The sequence below is a fragment of the Carcharhinus amblyrhynchos genome, chromosome 24, assembly GCF_965287045.1.
Source record: "Carcharhinus amblyrhynchos chromosome 24, sCarAmb.v2.hapA, whole genome shotgun sequence".
NCBI classification, from domain to species: domain Eukaryota; kingdom Metazoa; phylum Chordata; class Chondrichthyes; order Carcharhiniformes; family Carcharhinidae; genus Carcharhinus; species Carcharhinus amblyrhynchos.
Genome location: NC_137347.1, coordinates 23,914,783 through 23,928,652, shown reverse-complemented (window position 1 = coordinate 23,928,652; position 13,870 = coordinate 23,914,783). Strand labels below are relative to the sequence as shown.

The 13,870-nt window shown below is 42.9% G+C and overlaps 1 protein-coding gene across 1 annotated transcript in view; it reads right to left on the bottom strand.

Moving 5' to 3' along the window:
* Positions 1-345: 345 nt before the first annotated feature.
* The window catches only part of clic4 (chloride intracellular channel 4), a 133,796-nt gene continuing 120,271 nt past the window's right edge, over positions 346-13,870 (bottom strand). The window contains exons 5-6 of the mRNA XM_080211739.1: positions 6,630-6,811; positions 346-1,771 (exon numbers count right to left, since the gene is read on the bottom strand). Coding sequence (XP_080067865.1) covers positions 1,607-1,771; positions 6,630-6,811 — 347 coding nt within the window. The 3' untranslated portion in view covers positions 346-1,606. The remainder of the gene's footprint in view (positions 1,772-6,629; positions 6,812-13,870) is intronic.

Genomic DNA, 13,870 nt, shown 5'->3' with positions numbered 1-13,870 from the left:
GTGGCCCAAGCCAGGAATTGAACCCAGGTCTCTGGCATTGTGAGACAGCTAACCACTGTGCCACCCACGTTGTGCCTGGGTTTGGTATTCTGATGCAGATAAAGAGGAGAAAGAAACGCAAGACCAATTTGAACATTCCTTGTCAGGAATCTCAAAGTCCATGTTCTCTGGAGTGACTGGCCCCGCAGTGCAGAGAATTGCGCCACGTATTGCAACTTAAGAACATCCAACTTACAACCGGCTTCATCTCTTTTGGTGCACTGACATGTCGTACATGGAGCATAGTAAAGCTGGTCTACTCTTAAAGCATTCGATCTCTTTTGAAATTACACTAGAACATAGGGAGAGCTATTAATCCAGACTTTATTGTCTTCAGTGTGTGTATCTCCGTAAGAACAAAAAGGTCCACTTAACAAAAACTTATAAAAAATTGCTAAAAACTGGATATTGCATCACCCGCTACAGCCACTAATCACCATGTTTTACTTCAGTGTTGATTTTGTTTAATCTCTCACTCAGCCACCCTTTATATCAACTATAGGAATCCAGGGCAAACTGATTCTTCTGTTATCAAAATATCTATAAAACCAAAGAAAACAATAAAATGTGTCATAATAGTTTGGAATGAAGTTTAACAATAGGGCAAATGGCAATATTTAACTCATGATTAAGCAGTCAAGGACTTGAGGATTATTGCAGCATTATAAATACAAAGATAAAACTGATCAGATGAATACTGTAACTTATAATATTTAGCATTTGTATGTGTATTTCTTTCTTAATACCTACAATTGGGCTTTCAAGGTCATTTGCTTATTTAATGACGGTGGTTATTTTTAGGTTCTTCTAATGTCACACTAACCAAGACGACAATTTTAACCTTGTTTTAAAAAAAAGTTTATTTATTGGTGTCACAAGTCAGCAAATTACTGTGAAAATCCCCTAGTCGCCACACTCTGGCATCTGTTTGGATACGCTGAGGGAGGGTTTAGCATGGCCAATACACCTAACTAACACATCTGTAGGTCTGTCGGACTAAACCAGAGCACCTGGAGGAAACCCACGCAGATAGGGGGAGAATGCGCAGGCTTTGCGCAAGCAGTGACCCAGGCCGGGAATTCAATGCAGGTCCCTGGAGCTGTGAGGCAGCAGTGTTAACGACTGTGCCACCGCGCCGCCTACGTTAACTTTTGAAGCTAAGATTGAGTTTGTGATGTCTACATATAAATGTGATCAAAAATTGACAGATGAGCAATATTCTTTTGCTATCTTCCACATATTATAGAGTGACCTCTCACAGCACAAGGTCTTAAAGGCACAGGTTCCTCTAACATTTTCCCATAGATATCCAGACCTTGTTGGATATCAGTTGCCAATTGGTTCTGCTCACCTAGGCAAGTGCATGCTTGGCTTACTGAACCTTGAAAGCCCTTCCTAAGAAATATATATATATAAAAAAAGTAAGGTCTGAGATACCTGAAGTTATAATCCAATGGAAAATATAAAATATCTGACAACTTTGCAAAAACCATGCAATAAAAGTAAAGCGTAGTCTGTTAACAAAAGCTTTTCTGTTAGTGAATGCTTGTGCTGGCCTTGTCCACCATCACTTGCTGAGGCGTTTTGCTACATCTGCATACGCGATTTCAATTTCTTTGTCTCCGGGGCACGTATTTGTGAATTCATCCCTGGTGTAGGCATTCTGCAGGTATCGCCAGATTCCCGTCATGGATTTGGGAATGTCAAAGTTCCGATATTTCTTTGCGACAACCTACCAAAAAAAAAGAACTTGCATTTATATACTGCTTTATCATATCAGAATGGCCATACAGTATTTTTTTTTAGAAAGGTATGAAACAGCATGATTAAATCTCATTTGTATTTTTTATCATTTATTTATTTGTGATATGTTCTGTGTCTTGTAAACTTGAAATGATGACTATATCAGAGTCAATGTCATCAAGTGTCAAATATATAAGACTCATGGTCCACTCAAGTTCCATGATAATCATTGGGTGGGATTTTCCATCCACGCTTGCCAAGACCAGGGAATCCCGCCCGAGGTCAACAGACCTTTGCATGGTTCATGTCCCGTCCACTTTGATTCCCATGGCAAGTGGGCGGGATTTTTTTTGTTGCAAAAATTGGAAGTCAAAGAACAAAGAACAGTACAGCGCAGGAACAGGTCCTTCGGCCCATCAAGCCAACACCAATCACGTTGTCCTATCCAGACCAACTGCCTGTATCCCTCTCGTCCCCTTTTGTTCATGTGTCTATCCAGATAAGTCTTAAAATGTTGCTTATGTATCTGCCTCATTTGGCAGTGCATTCCAGGCCACTACCACCCTCTGCGTAAAAAATTTTCCCCACATATCCCCACTGAACCTTTCCCCCCTTACCTTGAACTTGTGCACCCTTGTATTTGTCATTTCTGCCCTGGGAAAAAGCTTCCAACTCTTCAGCCTATCTATCCCCTAATAATTTTAAAAACTTCTATCAAATCGCCCCTCAGCCTCTGTCTTTCCAGGGGGAACAATCCCAGACTAATCAATCTCTCCTCATATCTAATATCCTCCATACTAGGCAACATCCTGGTAAATCTTTTCTGTACTCTCTCCAAAACCTCCATGTCCTTCTGGTGGTATGGTGACCAGAATTGGAACAGTATTCCAAATGTGGTCTAACCAACAATGATGAAGGTGCTTCACACGCTCCACTGTAAATTAAAGAAAATAATGAATACAGGAGAGTGATTACAAGGCCATTGTTTTATCTCTAGGTTCTGGACTGACATCATCTGGACTGCTTAAGGAGATTGATGTGATTTACAATTGTCCATTGTTATTTTAATAAATTCTGAAAGGATCAGGATTTTTACAAAAGATTAGGGTTCATGGTGGGGGTAATACATCAGCATGGACAGAGGATTGGTAAATATCAAAAGGAAAGTGCTGCAAGGACTGGTGCTTAAGCCTTAGCTAGTTACAATCTATGACAATAACTTAGATGATGGGACAGAGTGTAAAATATACAGGTTCATTGATTAAACTATGTTAGTTTGGGGTGTAAACTGTGAGGAGGATGCAAAGGGATAAAGACTAGTTTGATTGGCTAGATTGGACAAAATGATGGCGGATGGAGTATAATGTGGGGAAATATGAGGTTATTCACTTTGGGCATGAGTAAAAAAGCAGAATCTTTTAAATGGTAAGAAATGTTTAAATATTGATCTTCAGAGTGATGCAAGTATTCTTGGGCAAGAAACACAAAAAGTTAGTGTGCAGATATGGGTGCAGCATCTAGAAAGGCAAGTAGCATGTTTTTATTGCAAGGGATTGCAATATAAAGAATGGAAGTTTTGCTACAATATTTTGTGTGTTTCGTTGTCACCACATGTGAGGTGCCACATACATTTTGGTCTTCTTACCAAAGGAAGAATATATTTGCCTTGATCAGAATGCAACAAAGTTTAAAGTTGATTTATTAGTGTCAGAAGTAGGCTTACATTAACACTGAAATGAAGTTTGTGCGCCCACACTCCAGCGCCCGTTTGGGTACACCAAGGGAGAATTTTAGCATGGCTAATGCACCTAACCAGCACATCTTTCAGACTGAGGGAGGAAACTGAAGGAAACCCATGCAGACATAGGGAGAACGTGCAGACTCTGCACAGACAGTGAGCAAAACTGGGAATCAAATCCGTGTCCCCGGCACTGTGAGGCTCACTGATTGATCCATGAGGAGAGTGTACCCTGTGGGCACAGGTAGAACAGAAATCAGCCTATATTTTCTGGCATTTAGAAGAATGAGAGATGAGCAAATTGAAACATATAAAATTATTCGAGGATAGATGGTGAGATGATGTTTTCTCTGGCTGGAGGCTTCAGAACTAAAGACCATACACTCAGAATAAGGGATCAGGTGAGGACTTAGGGGAGGAGAAATTTCCTCAACTTAGAATTATCTCCCGTGGTGACCTGGGGATGAGTATTTTCAACAAGTTTGATAGGGTTTTGGGCCCAAAGGGAATCAAAGGAAAAAGAAGTGTGGGAAAGTGGAATTGATGTGGATAATCAACCATGACCTGATCAAATGGGAGAGCAAGACTCAAGGAGCCGAGTGGTATGGTTCCTGCACCCGTTTCTTGTGTCCTGAATAGTACCATCTCTGTGTTCCTGTTCAACTAAAAATGTCAACAGTTGCAACTTCTGCCCTACACAGGTGGGATCTGGTTATCAGCATAAAGTTTTACATATGTAAAATGTTTACTGATTATTACAGCCTCACAGTGGAGTAAAGCAGCATGTTGTATAAAGGCAGCTACAGTAAGAAAGCTGTCGGCTTAACATCCACAATTTCTGATGTAGGAGGACCTCACTAACCTGTTTCGATATTTCCTCTCTATGCTTATTTTTAATTTGATAACAGAGTGGCTCAGGATATGGAAGTGTTAGTATTTAGAGTTGGATTATCACCCGGGAGGCAGGTACCAGGAGCCGGGAGAATTCCTGCCTTGCCTTGCCCGCCTGAGGGGAAGTGCTCACGAGGACAGGATTTTCCTTATGGGCAGGCAGGTGTGGGCTGTGGTTGGGCCGGGCAGGCAGGTGTGGGCTGTGGTTGGGCCGGGCAGCCTGGGGAAAAGGTCAGAGGCAGCCGCAGAAGCTAGTGGGTGTGAAGACATGCTATTTAAAAAGTCCACCTCTGTGCTGTGAAACTTGTTCATTATAAAAATACAAACTGAGAAGCCTAGCATCCCTCACAACCTCCCACACAATTCATACGTCTCACCAATGCCACCCACATGCCATCCCCACTCTCTATGGTGCCTTATGCCGTTACTTCAATGGTCCTTCATGACCTGCATGCCAAACTGTGACTCCTACCTATCCCCGATGGCTCAAGCCCCAATACCAAGCTATAACAGATTTGTGTCTATTCTATGCACTCAAAGAAGCAATGAACCCTATAGTGATAGTAGGATGTGTAAAAAAAATTTTAAGAATTCATTGATAACTTTCCAATCAAAAATAAATTTATTTTACTGCAACTCAACAAAAGTGCCAATCACCCAGATACTTTAAAGCATCAATAGCAGAAACTGCAAACATGTTTCCCTAGAAAAGAATGTGATTGACTCTTAACTATCTTCTGAAATGGCCAGACAGGTCACCCAGTTTAATGGTACATTAGGGATGGGCAACACATACTAGCCTGGTCAGCCTTGCCACATCCCACAAACAAAATAAAACAAGTCAAATTCTTTATCTTACTTAGATAAACATTGCAAAACTGACAGCATAGATCAGAGAGACAAAGCTGTCAGCTAGCTCTGGTGTTTCAGAAGACTGATGGATTTCTGGGACCTCAGCCAAGCCTCATTATATATTTTTGGCTCAGAGCTAAGACACCCATTAGAGTCCTCAAACACCAGGGGAAACATTGCTTGACTGACACCTCTGGATTTTAGATCACTTCTGTCAATTTCATAAGCCCTGATTCTATTGGCCTGTCCCACCAGTCAATTGGGGAGTCCCAATGTCCGTAAGGGGAAGGGGATGCCAGTGGGATATCTCCCATCACACTGGGAGATCAAGTTGCCTGCACAATGGTGCCCCTAGAACTCAGCAGCAGGCTCCTTGCTCACCCCCTACTGGCGAGAATCGCATCCTGGCACTTTTTCTTTACGAAGTACCACATGATAGGACTGGGAGCTCACCCAAAACATCAATGCAATTCTCTCCTGTTTTCTCGTTCAGCACTTAGACATGGGGAACTGCGTTTCTTTAAAAAGCTGACCAGAGTACATAAAATTATGAAGTATTAGGACATGCCCATCCCCGTTGGATTGAGATGGCCAGGCTGGGGGAATAGAATGCAGATGCATGACCCAAACCAACCTGCACCCTTAAAAGGCACTTCTGAAAACGGGATCAGGAATATTAGAATCGGATCTGGATTGCCATTTTTAAAGAGCTTTCAAATCATCTGGACCAAGTGAAAATCCAGCCCCAATTGACAGAGGGAATAAGAAGTCTTATTTGAAATGGAGTCAGGCAGTTAACTTTCCTCCTCTATTCTGGCAGTCAACAGTCAGGCTTCCCACACCAAGCTGGCAGAGTCCTCTTTAAACTTGCAGACTGGAATCTAGTGGAAGCACTGAGCCTGCTCTGCCCTTCTAATGGGAGGCCTGAGCATGGGAGCAATGGAAGTTTCCCAGCCTAAGCAAATTTGCCAGACGCTGGAGCATGGATCAGAAGAGAAGTAGTGTAGGCAGCTAAAATCTGTTTAAAAGAAACGGATTTAGCTTTTCTGTTGGACTGAGAGCAGCAGAATTGCTAAGCTTGGGAAACCACTTCACCTGAACGCAAACACACACAAGATGTATTCGAAGATGGTTCAAGTGCAGGTCAGTGGGACTAGGCAAAAAAATGGTTTGGCACAGACAAGGGCCAAAAGGCCTGTTTCTGAGCTGCAACATTCTATGGTTCTATGTATAGGGTGGCAAAACAATATGCCATGTTGTTCTGGATCACCTGGTCCTGCAGTGAATGCTTTCTCATTTATTTTCTTTGCCAACACCTAGCTGTGTAGTCAGTTGCGTCCTAACACAATGCGACGTAATGAGGTACCTTGACAATGTGAAGCTTCGGCAGCAGGTTGCAATCTGCTAGTGTCATCTCACTTCCATCCAGAAACTTGCGGTTGGAAGCCTTGATGTCCTCCATGCTGTCCGCATCGATCTCTTCAGGGAGGGGCGTGTTCAAATACTCATCCAGCTTCTGCAGTGTTTTCAGCAGGCCTTTCTCCAGAGCTGTGGGGATAAAACACAAACAGTGCACTCTGATGAAGCAGAGGGGACTGATCCATCAAAATTGAAGTGTACGATAGAGGAAGACTAATTTTGGCCTCAATATCTGAAATGTCCTCATTAAGCCTTGCAGTGCCTGTTCCAACAGATGCTCTTTAAAACCAACCTCTAGACTTTCGATCAGCCGTTCCTCACATTGCTCTGGTCAAGTTTTGTGCGGTAATAGTCCGGTGAAGTTTATTGGTGTTTTATTTTTCAAAGGTGCTTTAGTAATGCAGGTTCTTCTTGAACAACATAACCAGTTTCATAGAATCCCTACAGTGCAGAAGCAGGCCATTTGGCCCATTGTGCCTGCACTGACAACAGTTCCACCCAGGCTCTATCCCTGTAAGCCCAGGTATTTATCTTGCTAATCACTCTAACACTAAGAGGCAATTTAGCATGGTCAATCAATCCCAACCTTTTCGGAGTGAGGGAGGAAACTGGAGCACCCAGAGGAAACCCACACAGCCATGGGGAGAACACGCAAATCCCACACAGCTGGCTGTAGGGAATTATTCTGCTGTGGCCACTTAAAGTTCCTCTCCACCTATCTTTTGTTTAATTTATTGTCCCAATACCACCCCTTTTTGCCTTAAACCATCATTCCTGCCTTCACCCTATCACGGACCTTCCCATTTGCCATTTCATACTCTCTCTCCCTTGCCCTGCCTCTGTATTTGGTTAGAGCCAGTTGCATGTCTCAATTTTTCCAGTTCCAAAAGAGCACCACAGACTGAGCCATTGAGGTCCAAATATTGTGGTGGGATTTTCCCATCCCGCTGCAGTGAATGGAAATTTGGCTGGGTGCTAAATTCCCTGACCTCACTGCAGCAGGAACGTGGCGTGAACGGCCAGCAAGATCGCACCCTTACTCTTTACCTCTCTCCACAGATGATGCCAGAACATAGAACATAGAACATAGAACATAGAACATAGAACATAGAACATAGAACATAGAACATAGAACATAGAACATAGAACATAGAACATAGAACATAGAACATAGAACATAGAACATAGAACATAGAACATAGAACATGCCCTTCGGCCCACAATGTTGCGCCGACCAGTCTTATTTTTAAAAAAAAACATTGACCCACTAATCTAAACCAATCCCTTTTCGTCCATAAACCTATCCACCAATCTCTTAAACGCCTCCAAACTAGGCGCATTTACAACTGCAGCAGGCAGGGCATTCCAGTCCCTCACCACCCTCTGGGTAAAGAACCTGCCCCTGACATCCGTCCTATAACTACCCCCCCTTAATTTAAAGCCATGCCCCCTCGTGCTAGAACGGCCAAATATTTCCAGCAATTTCACGACATTTATAATAGAGGAAATAGTTTTTAAAAAGAGCAGCTCATCCTATTGGAAGTAGACTGCACTCTCTTCTGTATCTCTGAATGAACATTGACTCATACTCCATCTGTATTGGATGTTTGCAGTCAAAATTACCAGCACCAAGCCATTTAAACTACTCCTACATGAAACAGAAATCAAAGCATATTCTACCTGAATTAGTACATAATATTTTCCTGGCAAAGTTTTATTATGAATATATTGTACTCATCTTACAGTAAACAGGATATACGAGCTCAAAAAGCAATTAAGTGTACTTTGTGAGAGAGAGAGACAGAGAGACACAGAGAGAGAGAGAGAGGAAGGTGGCACAGCAGAGTATTGAGAAGAAAAAGGAAGGTTTGGTTGCAACATTATATTTTATCTTATGGTCATTTCCTGCTTCCAGTAACATAAGGATAGCCATAGAAGATGCCCTTTGGCCGACTGAATCCACATCAACACGTTAGAAATACCTGAACTCGCACCTGCCAGCATTTAGCACGCCATAACATTCAGGGCTTTGGGCCAAGTGCTCAATCCGGTACTTTTTTTTAAAGTAGTATGTGAGGCAACTCGCCTCCATCACCCTCCCAGGCAACATTTTCCAGACCTCTGGGTAAAAGGGTTTTTCCACACATTCCCCAAATCTCCTGCCCCTCACCTTCAGCCTGTGTCCCCTCATGACTGACCTTCAGCTAAGGAGAACAGCTGCTCCATATCCCTCAATCTTGTACACCTCGATCAGGTTGCCCCTCAGTCTTCTCTACTCCAACGAAAACAACCCAAGCCTACCCAACCCCTCTTCATAACTTACATGTTCCATCTCAGGCAGCATCCTGGAGAATCTCCTCTGCAATCACATCCTTCCTATAATATGGCAACCAGAACTGCAGACAGTACTATAGCTGTGGCCTCACCAAAGTTCTATACAACTCCAACATGACTTCCTTACTTTTGTAATTTTTGCCTTAATTGATAAAGGCAAGTGTCCCATGTGGGACACCGCCTTACTAACATACCCTCCAACCATCATGATCTGTGGACAAACATGCCAAGGCCCCCTTGTTCCTCAGAACTTCCTAGTGTCCCATCATTCATTGAATACTTCCTTGTCAAATTATTCCTTCCAAAGCGTATCACCTTACACTTTTTAAATAATGACCTGTTCATAGATTGAGGCGTCTAAAGGTGACAAATATAGGTATTCATTTATCACTGATGTACATGTGGACTACAGACAGTATGGGCAAGATTTTCCAGCCTTGCTTGCCCTGAAACAGGAAAATCCCGCCCGAGGTCAACGGACCTTTCCATGGTCTGCCCCTCGCTCCCTCCAATTCCTGCGGCGGGTGGGATGGTAGAATTCCAGCCTATACATTGAAACCCTTCAACATATCGTTGCCCCAAACTGTACCTACCTATCCGGCAACTCCATATTTCAATCTCTGGAATCAGGTGCCCACTCCAGCCATGCCACTGAAACTGCCTTAATTAAAGTGATGAATAACATGCCCTGTCAGTGTGATCATGGTACACTCCCTCTCCTCATCTAGTAGCATTAATATAATGGATAGTAGCATAGGAATATCATCAGTAGTAGTAATACAGAGATCCAGACTGTTTCCAGAGTCGTGAGTTCAAATCCAGCCATGACATCTGGTGAACTTTAATTTAATAAATAAATCTAGAATAAAATGCTGGGATCATTATTTACAGTCATGGAGCTATCAGATTGATGCAAATAACTGTTTGGCACACCAGTGTCCTTCAGCCAAGGAGATCTGATATCCTGACTCAGTTTGGCCTACATGGGACTTCAGATCCACAGCAATGTGGCTGATTTTTAACTGGCCTTTGAAATGGCCTAGCAAGCCCCTCAGTTGTAGGCTCACCATCTACTGAAAGGCAATTAGGAATGGGCAATAAATGTTACCAATTCCGGTGATACCCACATCTTAAAAACAAACTGAAGTGCTTCATTGTTCTCTTCCAATGTCTTTCCCCTGTACTCCAACTCAGTCAGACTGTCTTCACTTGGTTAAACTCTTACACAATTGTAGCCAGCACACCTCTGTGATGGCTTTAATCAGGTAATTGGGGTTTGCCTGCTAGAATATGAATTCCCTGATTAAGGGCCAATCAAGGAGCATCTTGCTTTGTATTTTCCCAGGCGTGTCAGTTCCTCTGGGACTCCTAGTATCGACAGCCAACTGACAGCACTCTGTAGGCAGTTGTCAGACTTGTAAATAAAGAGATTTCAGTGAAGGGACTTCTGTCTCTGGGGATTTACTACAACCTCCACCAAACTTTGATCAAGCTTTCGGTGATCTTTCCTCAGTGCTGATTCTTTTGTCAATTATGCTCTTGTAATATGCTTTAAAGATATTATTCTATGAATAAAGTGCTGGATAGGTACAAATAGTTTGTGGAAATTATACAGTCTAAAGAACAGGCTTTCACTAAAAAGAACGTAGAAATTTGTCGTTCATTAATGTCCTTTAAGGAAGGAAGTAAGTCTGCCGTCCTTACTTGGTCTGGCCTGCATATGACTCCAGGGCCATAGCAACGTGATTGACACTCAACTGCCCTCCGAAATGACCTAGTAAGCCCCTCGGTTTTATCAATCATTCTCGCACATTGTGGGTCAACCGTCAGTATGTAGGCTGCAGCATTTCAAGGCAGCAGCTCACTACCACCTTCTCAAGGGCAACACGGATAGACAATAAATGCTGGCCAGCCAACGACGCCCATGTCTCACGAATGAACAAAATGAAGATAAATCTCAAGGCAAACATAGTGTTAGGTGTTAGTTTTGATTAGCAGACATATTTCTTAATATTTCAGACAGACATCACCCATGCTATACTATCCTATTACCATGTTGCCATTTCTCTTATTGGTCTACTTATTGTATGTTCACGCAAGTTGTATGTTTAAAGCAGTTACAAACTCTTCGGCCAGAATTTTACTGTCCTGCCTGCCATAGGAATCAGAATGGGTGAGGGGTGGAGAATAGGAATTTTACGGTTTCAGGATAAGTAAGGCCATAAAATCTGGCCCTTTATGTTGCTAGGATTTGATTTCTAGAGTCATAGGGGTTTACAGCATGGAAACAGGCCCTTTGGCCCAACTTGTTCATGCCACCTTTTTTAAAACCCCTGAGCTAATCACAGTTGCTCACATTTGGCCCATATCCCTCTATACCCATCATACCCATGTAACTATCTAAATGCTTTTTAAAAAATAAAATTGTACCCGCCTCTATTACTACCTCTGGCAGCTTGTTCCAGGTACTCATCGCCCTGTGTGTGAAAAAATTGCCCCTCTGGACACTTTTGTATCTCTCCCCTCTCACCTTAAACCTATGCCCTCTAGTTTTAGACTCCCCTACCTTTTGGAAAAGGTATGACTATCTAGCTGATCTATGCCCCTCTATTTTATAGACCTGTATAAGGTCACCCCTCAAACTCCTACACTCCAGAGAAAATAGTCCCAGTCTATTCAGCCACTCTTACAACTCAATCCATCAAGTCCCTCACTCACGATCCACTCACTTTTTCTGAACTGTCGAGTGATTGGTGTTATGAATGTGGGTATTTTACTTAGAGACAAGTCATTGTTCCTCTTATACATCTGTTGACACCCCAAAGTGATGTACCTAAAGTAACATGCGTGTCCAGAACCAAATGATAAATAAAATACGCAGCATTGCAGCTGTCTGCCTCTGTTTATTGCAGAACTCCACCAATTCTACCCACCGTGATTTAAGTACTGGGGGAGGTTGTAGCAAGAGGAGGGAAACTGGCTGCTGGAATTAGCAACAATAAGTGTAATCTGACCTCAAGCCATTATTGAAAGTAGGACTGATTTTGGGCACTGTACATTAATTATAATCAAACAAATACTACATTTGGCATCACTTACATTTGTGGACTCATTCTGCCAATCATTACTGGGCTCAGCACTACCCCTTCAAGATAGGCAGTGTCTACAGAGATTACATTTGAGCCATTCATCTGGTTAGTACTGATATACATGTCATGAAAACATTCATTTGCTGTGTTTTTATGATACAGTTCATGTTGTTTCAATCTCATATTACATCAAAATGATGAAGAGTGTGATTTGACCTTGAAAGCCTTAAGTGCAGGAGAAAAAGTGCATTCTCCAGCAAACAATCTGCAGAGAAATTTATTCTTTAAATAATGAAAAGCAATGTACTTTCTTCTCTCCCCCACCCCCAATCCAGCCACACTGCACTGCAGAAGAATGGTGTAATTGTGCTTTATCAGCAGGACTGAGTGCCTGAGTAGATTGCCAAAGGAAGACAAGAATTGGTGTTTAAAAGTGACAAATTTTACTTAAATAGTATCCTACTCAGACAGCCCCAGACTACCATATCCTTCAGACAGATTATTTTCCAAAAGAGGAAGCATCTGACATCAACTTTGATATTCGTGGAATCGTCATTGTTTATTAGTCACAGCAAGTTTACATTAACACTGCAATGAAGTTAGTGTGACAATACCCTAGTCGCCTCACTCCGGCACTTGTTCAGATACACTGAGAACATGCAGACTCCGCACAGACAATGACCCAAGTCAGGGATTGAATGCATGGCCCTGGCGCTGTGAGACAGCAGTGCTAACTGCTGTGTCACAGTGTCACACCACTGTGTAAAAGAAGTCAAAATCCAGCACTCGTCGGTCCAAGATGCATTGGATCCATTGAGGAGAGTCACTCTAATCACTTATCCCACTTCAGTGCCTGTTGCTTACTAATGACCCTGGGGAGGAATCCCAGGGTGACATCAGAAAGCTCGAGGGCTTTTACCACAAGAGGGCTCCGCAATATCTTAAATATAGTGGGTCCATATCCCATTTTCAGCAGGCAGGAATAATAGCAAGGATGGAAGATGGAAGGGAGAATCTCAAAACGGCTTTCAAAATGGCTGGATTTCCCGGCTCAATTGACACTCTCCCCTCTTTCCCCAGCAGCATTATGTCACACTGCCAGGGTCACTGACAGGATTGTTTAAACAAGGAACTGGCAAACAAACTGCTAGAGGCACACATGGGTAAACACATCCCACAGGAGGGAGGGTCATGCCCAAGCAGTACTCTGACACTATCTCGAGGCACTTCAGATTTGGTATGGCTAGGGATTTCCATTGGGGGAGGCTCAGGGTGGGTGGGGTTGGTTCCTTGAGGAATGTCCCATGTCCATAGGGTGATGAAGAGTTGCCAGGGGGTGGGGGGAGGAAGGAGGAAGTGGGGGGGAGGAAGGAGGAAGGGGAAGAGGACGGGTCCCTGGTAGAGTGGGAGAATGGGACCCTTGTCCATTAGGGGAAGGGTTCCATGTCTGTGAAGGGGTGTGATCTTTTCATTTAATTTTTTTTTAGCCTTATCTAAGTGTCAAAAATATGGTAGCAAAAGCCAGCAGTGGAGCCGAAGGGCTAGCCCCAGCTTTTCCCATCTGAGTTGACACTTAGTCAAACAATGAGAAGATTCCACTTAATGTTAATAATCGTATGTTTTGTAATGTTACTGGTTACTTCCTAAGAAGCTGTGGAACTTTGTTTTAACCTTGATGACTCAGCCATTCCAATGCAAAATCATCTCACTATCTCCATCTTCCATGTCTTTCAATGTCCCATTTCAAGTATAACAAGGGTTAAAT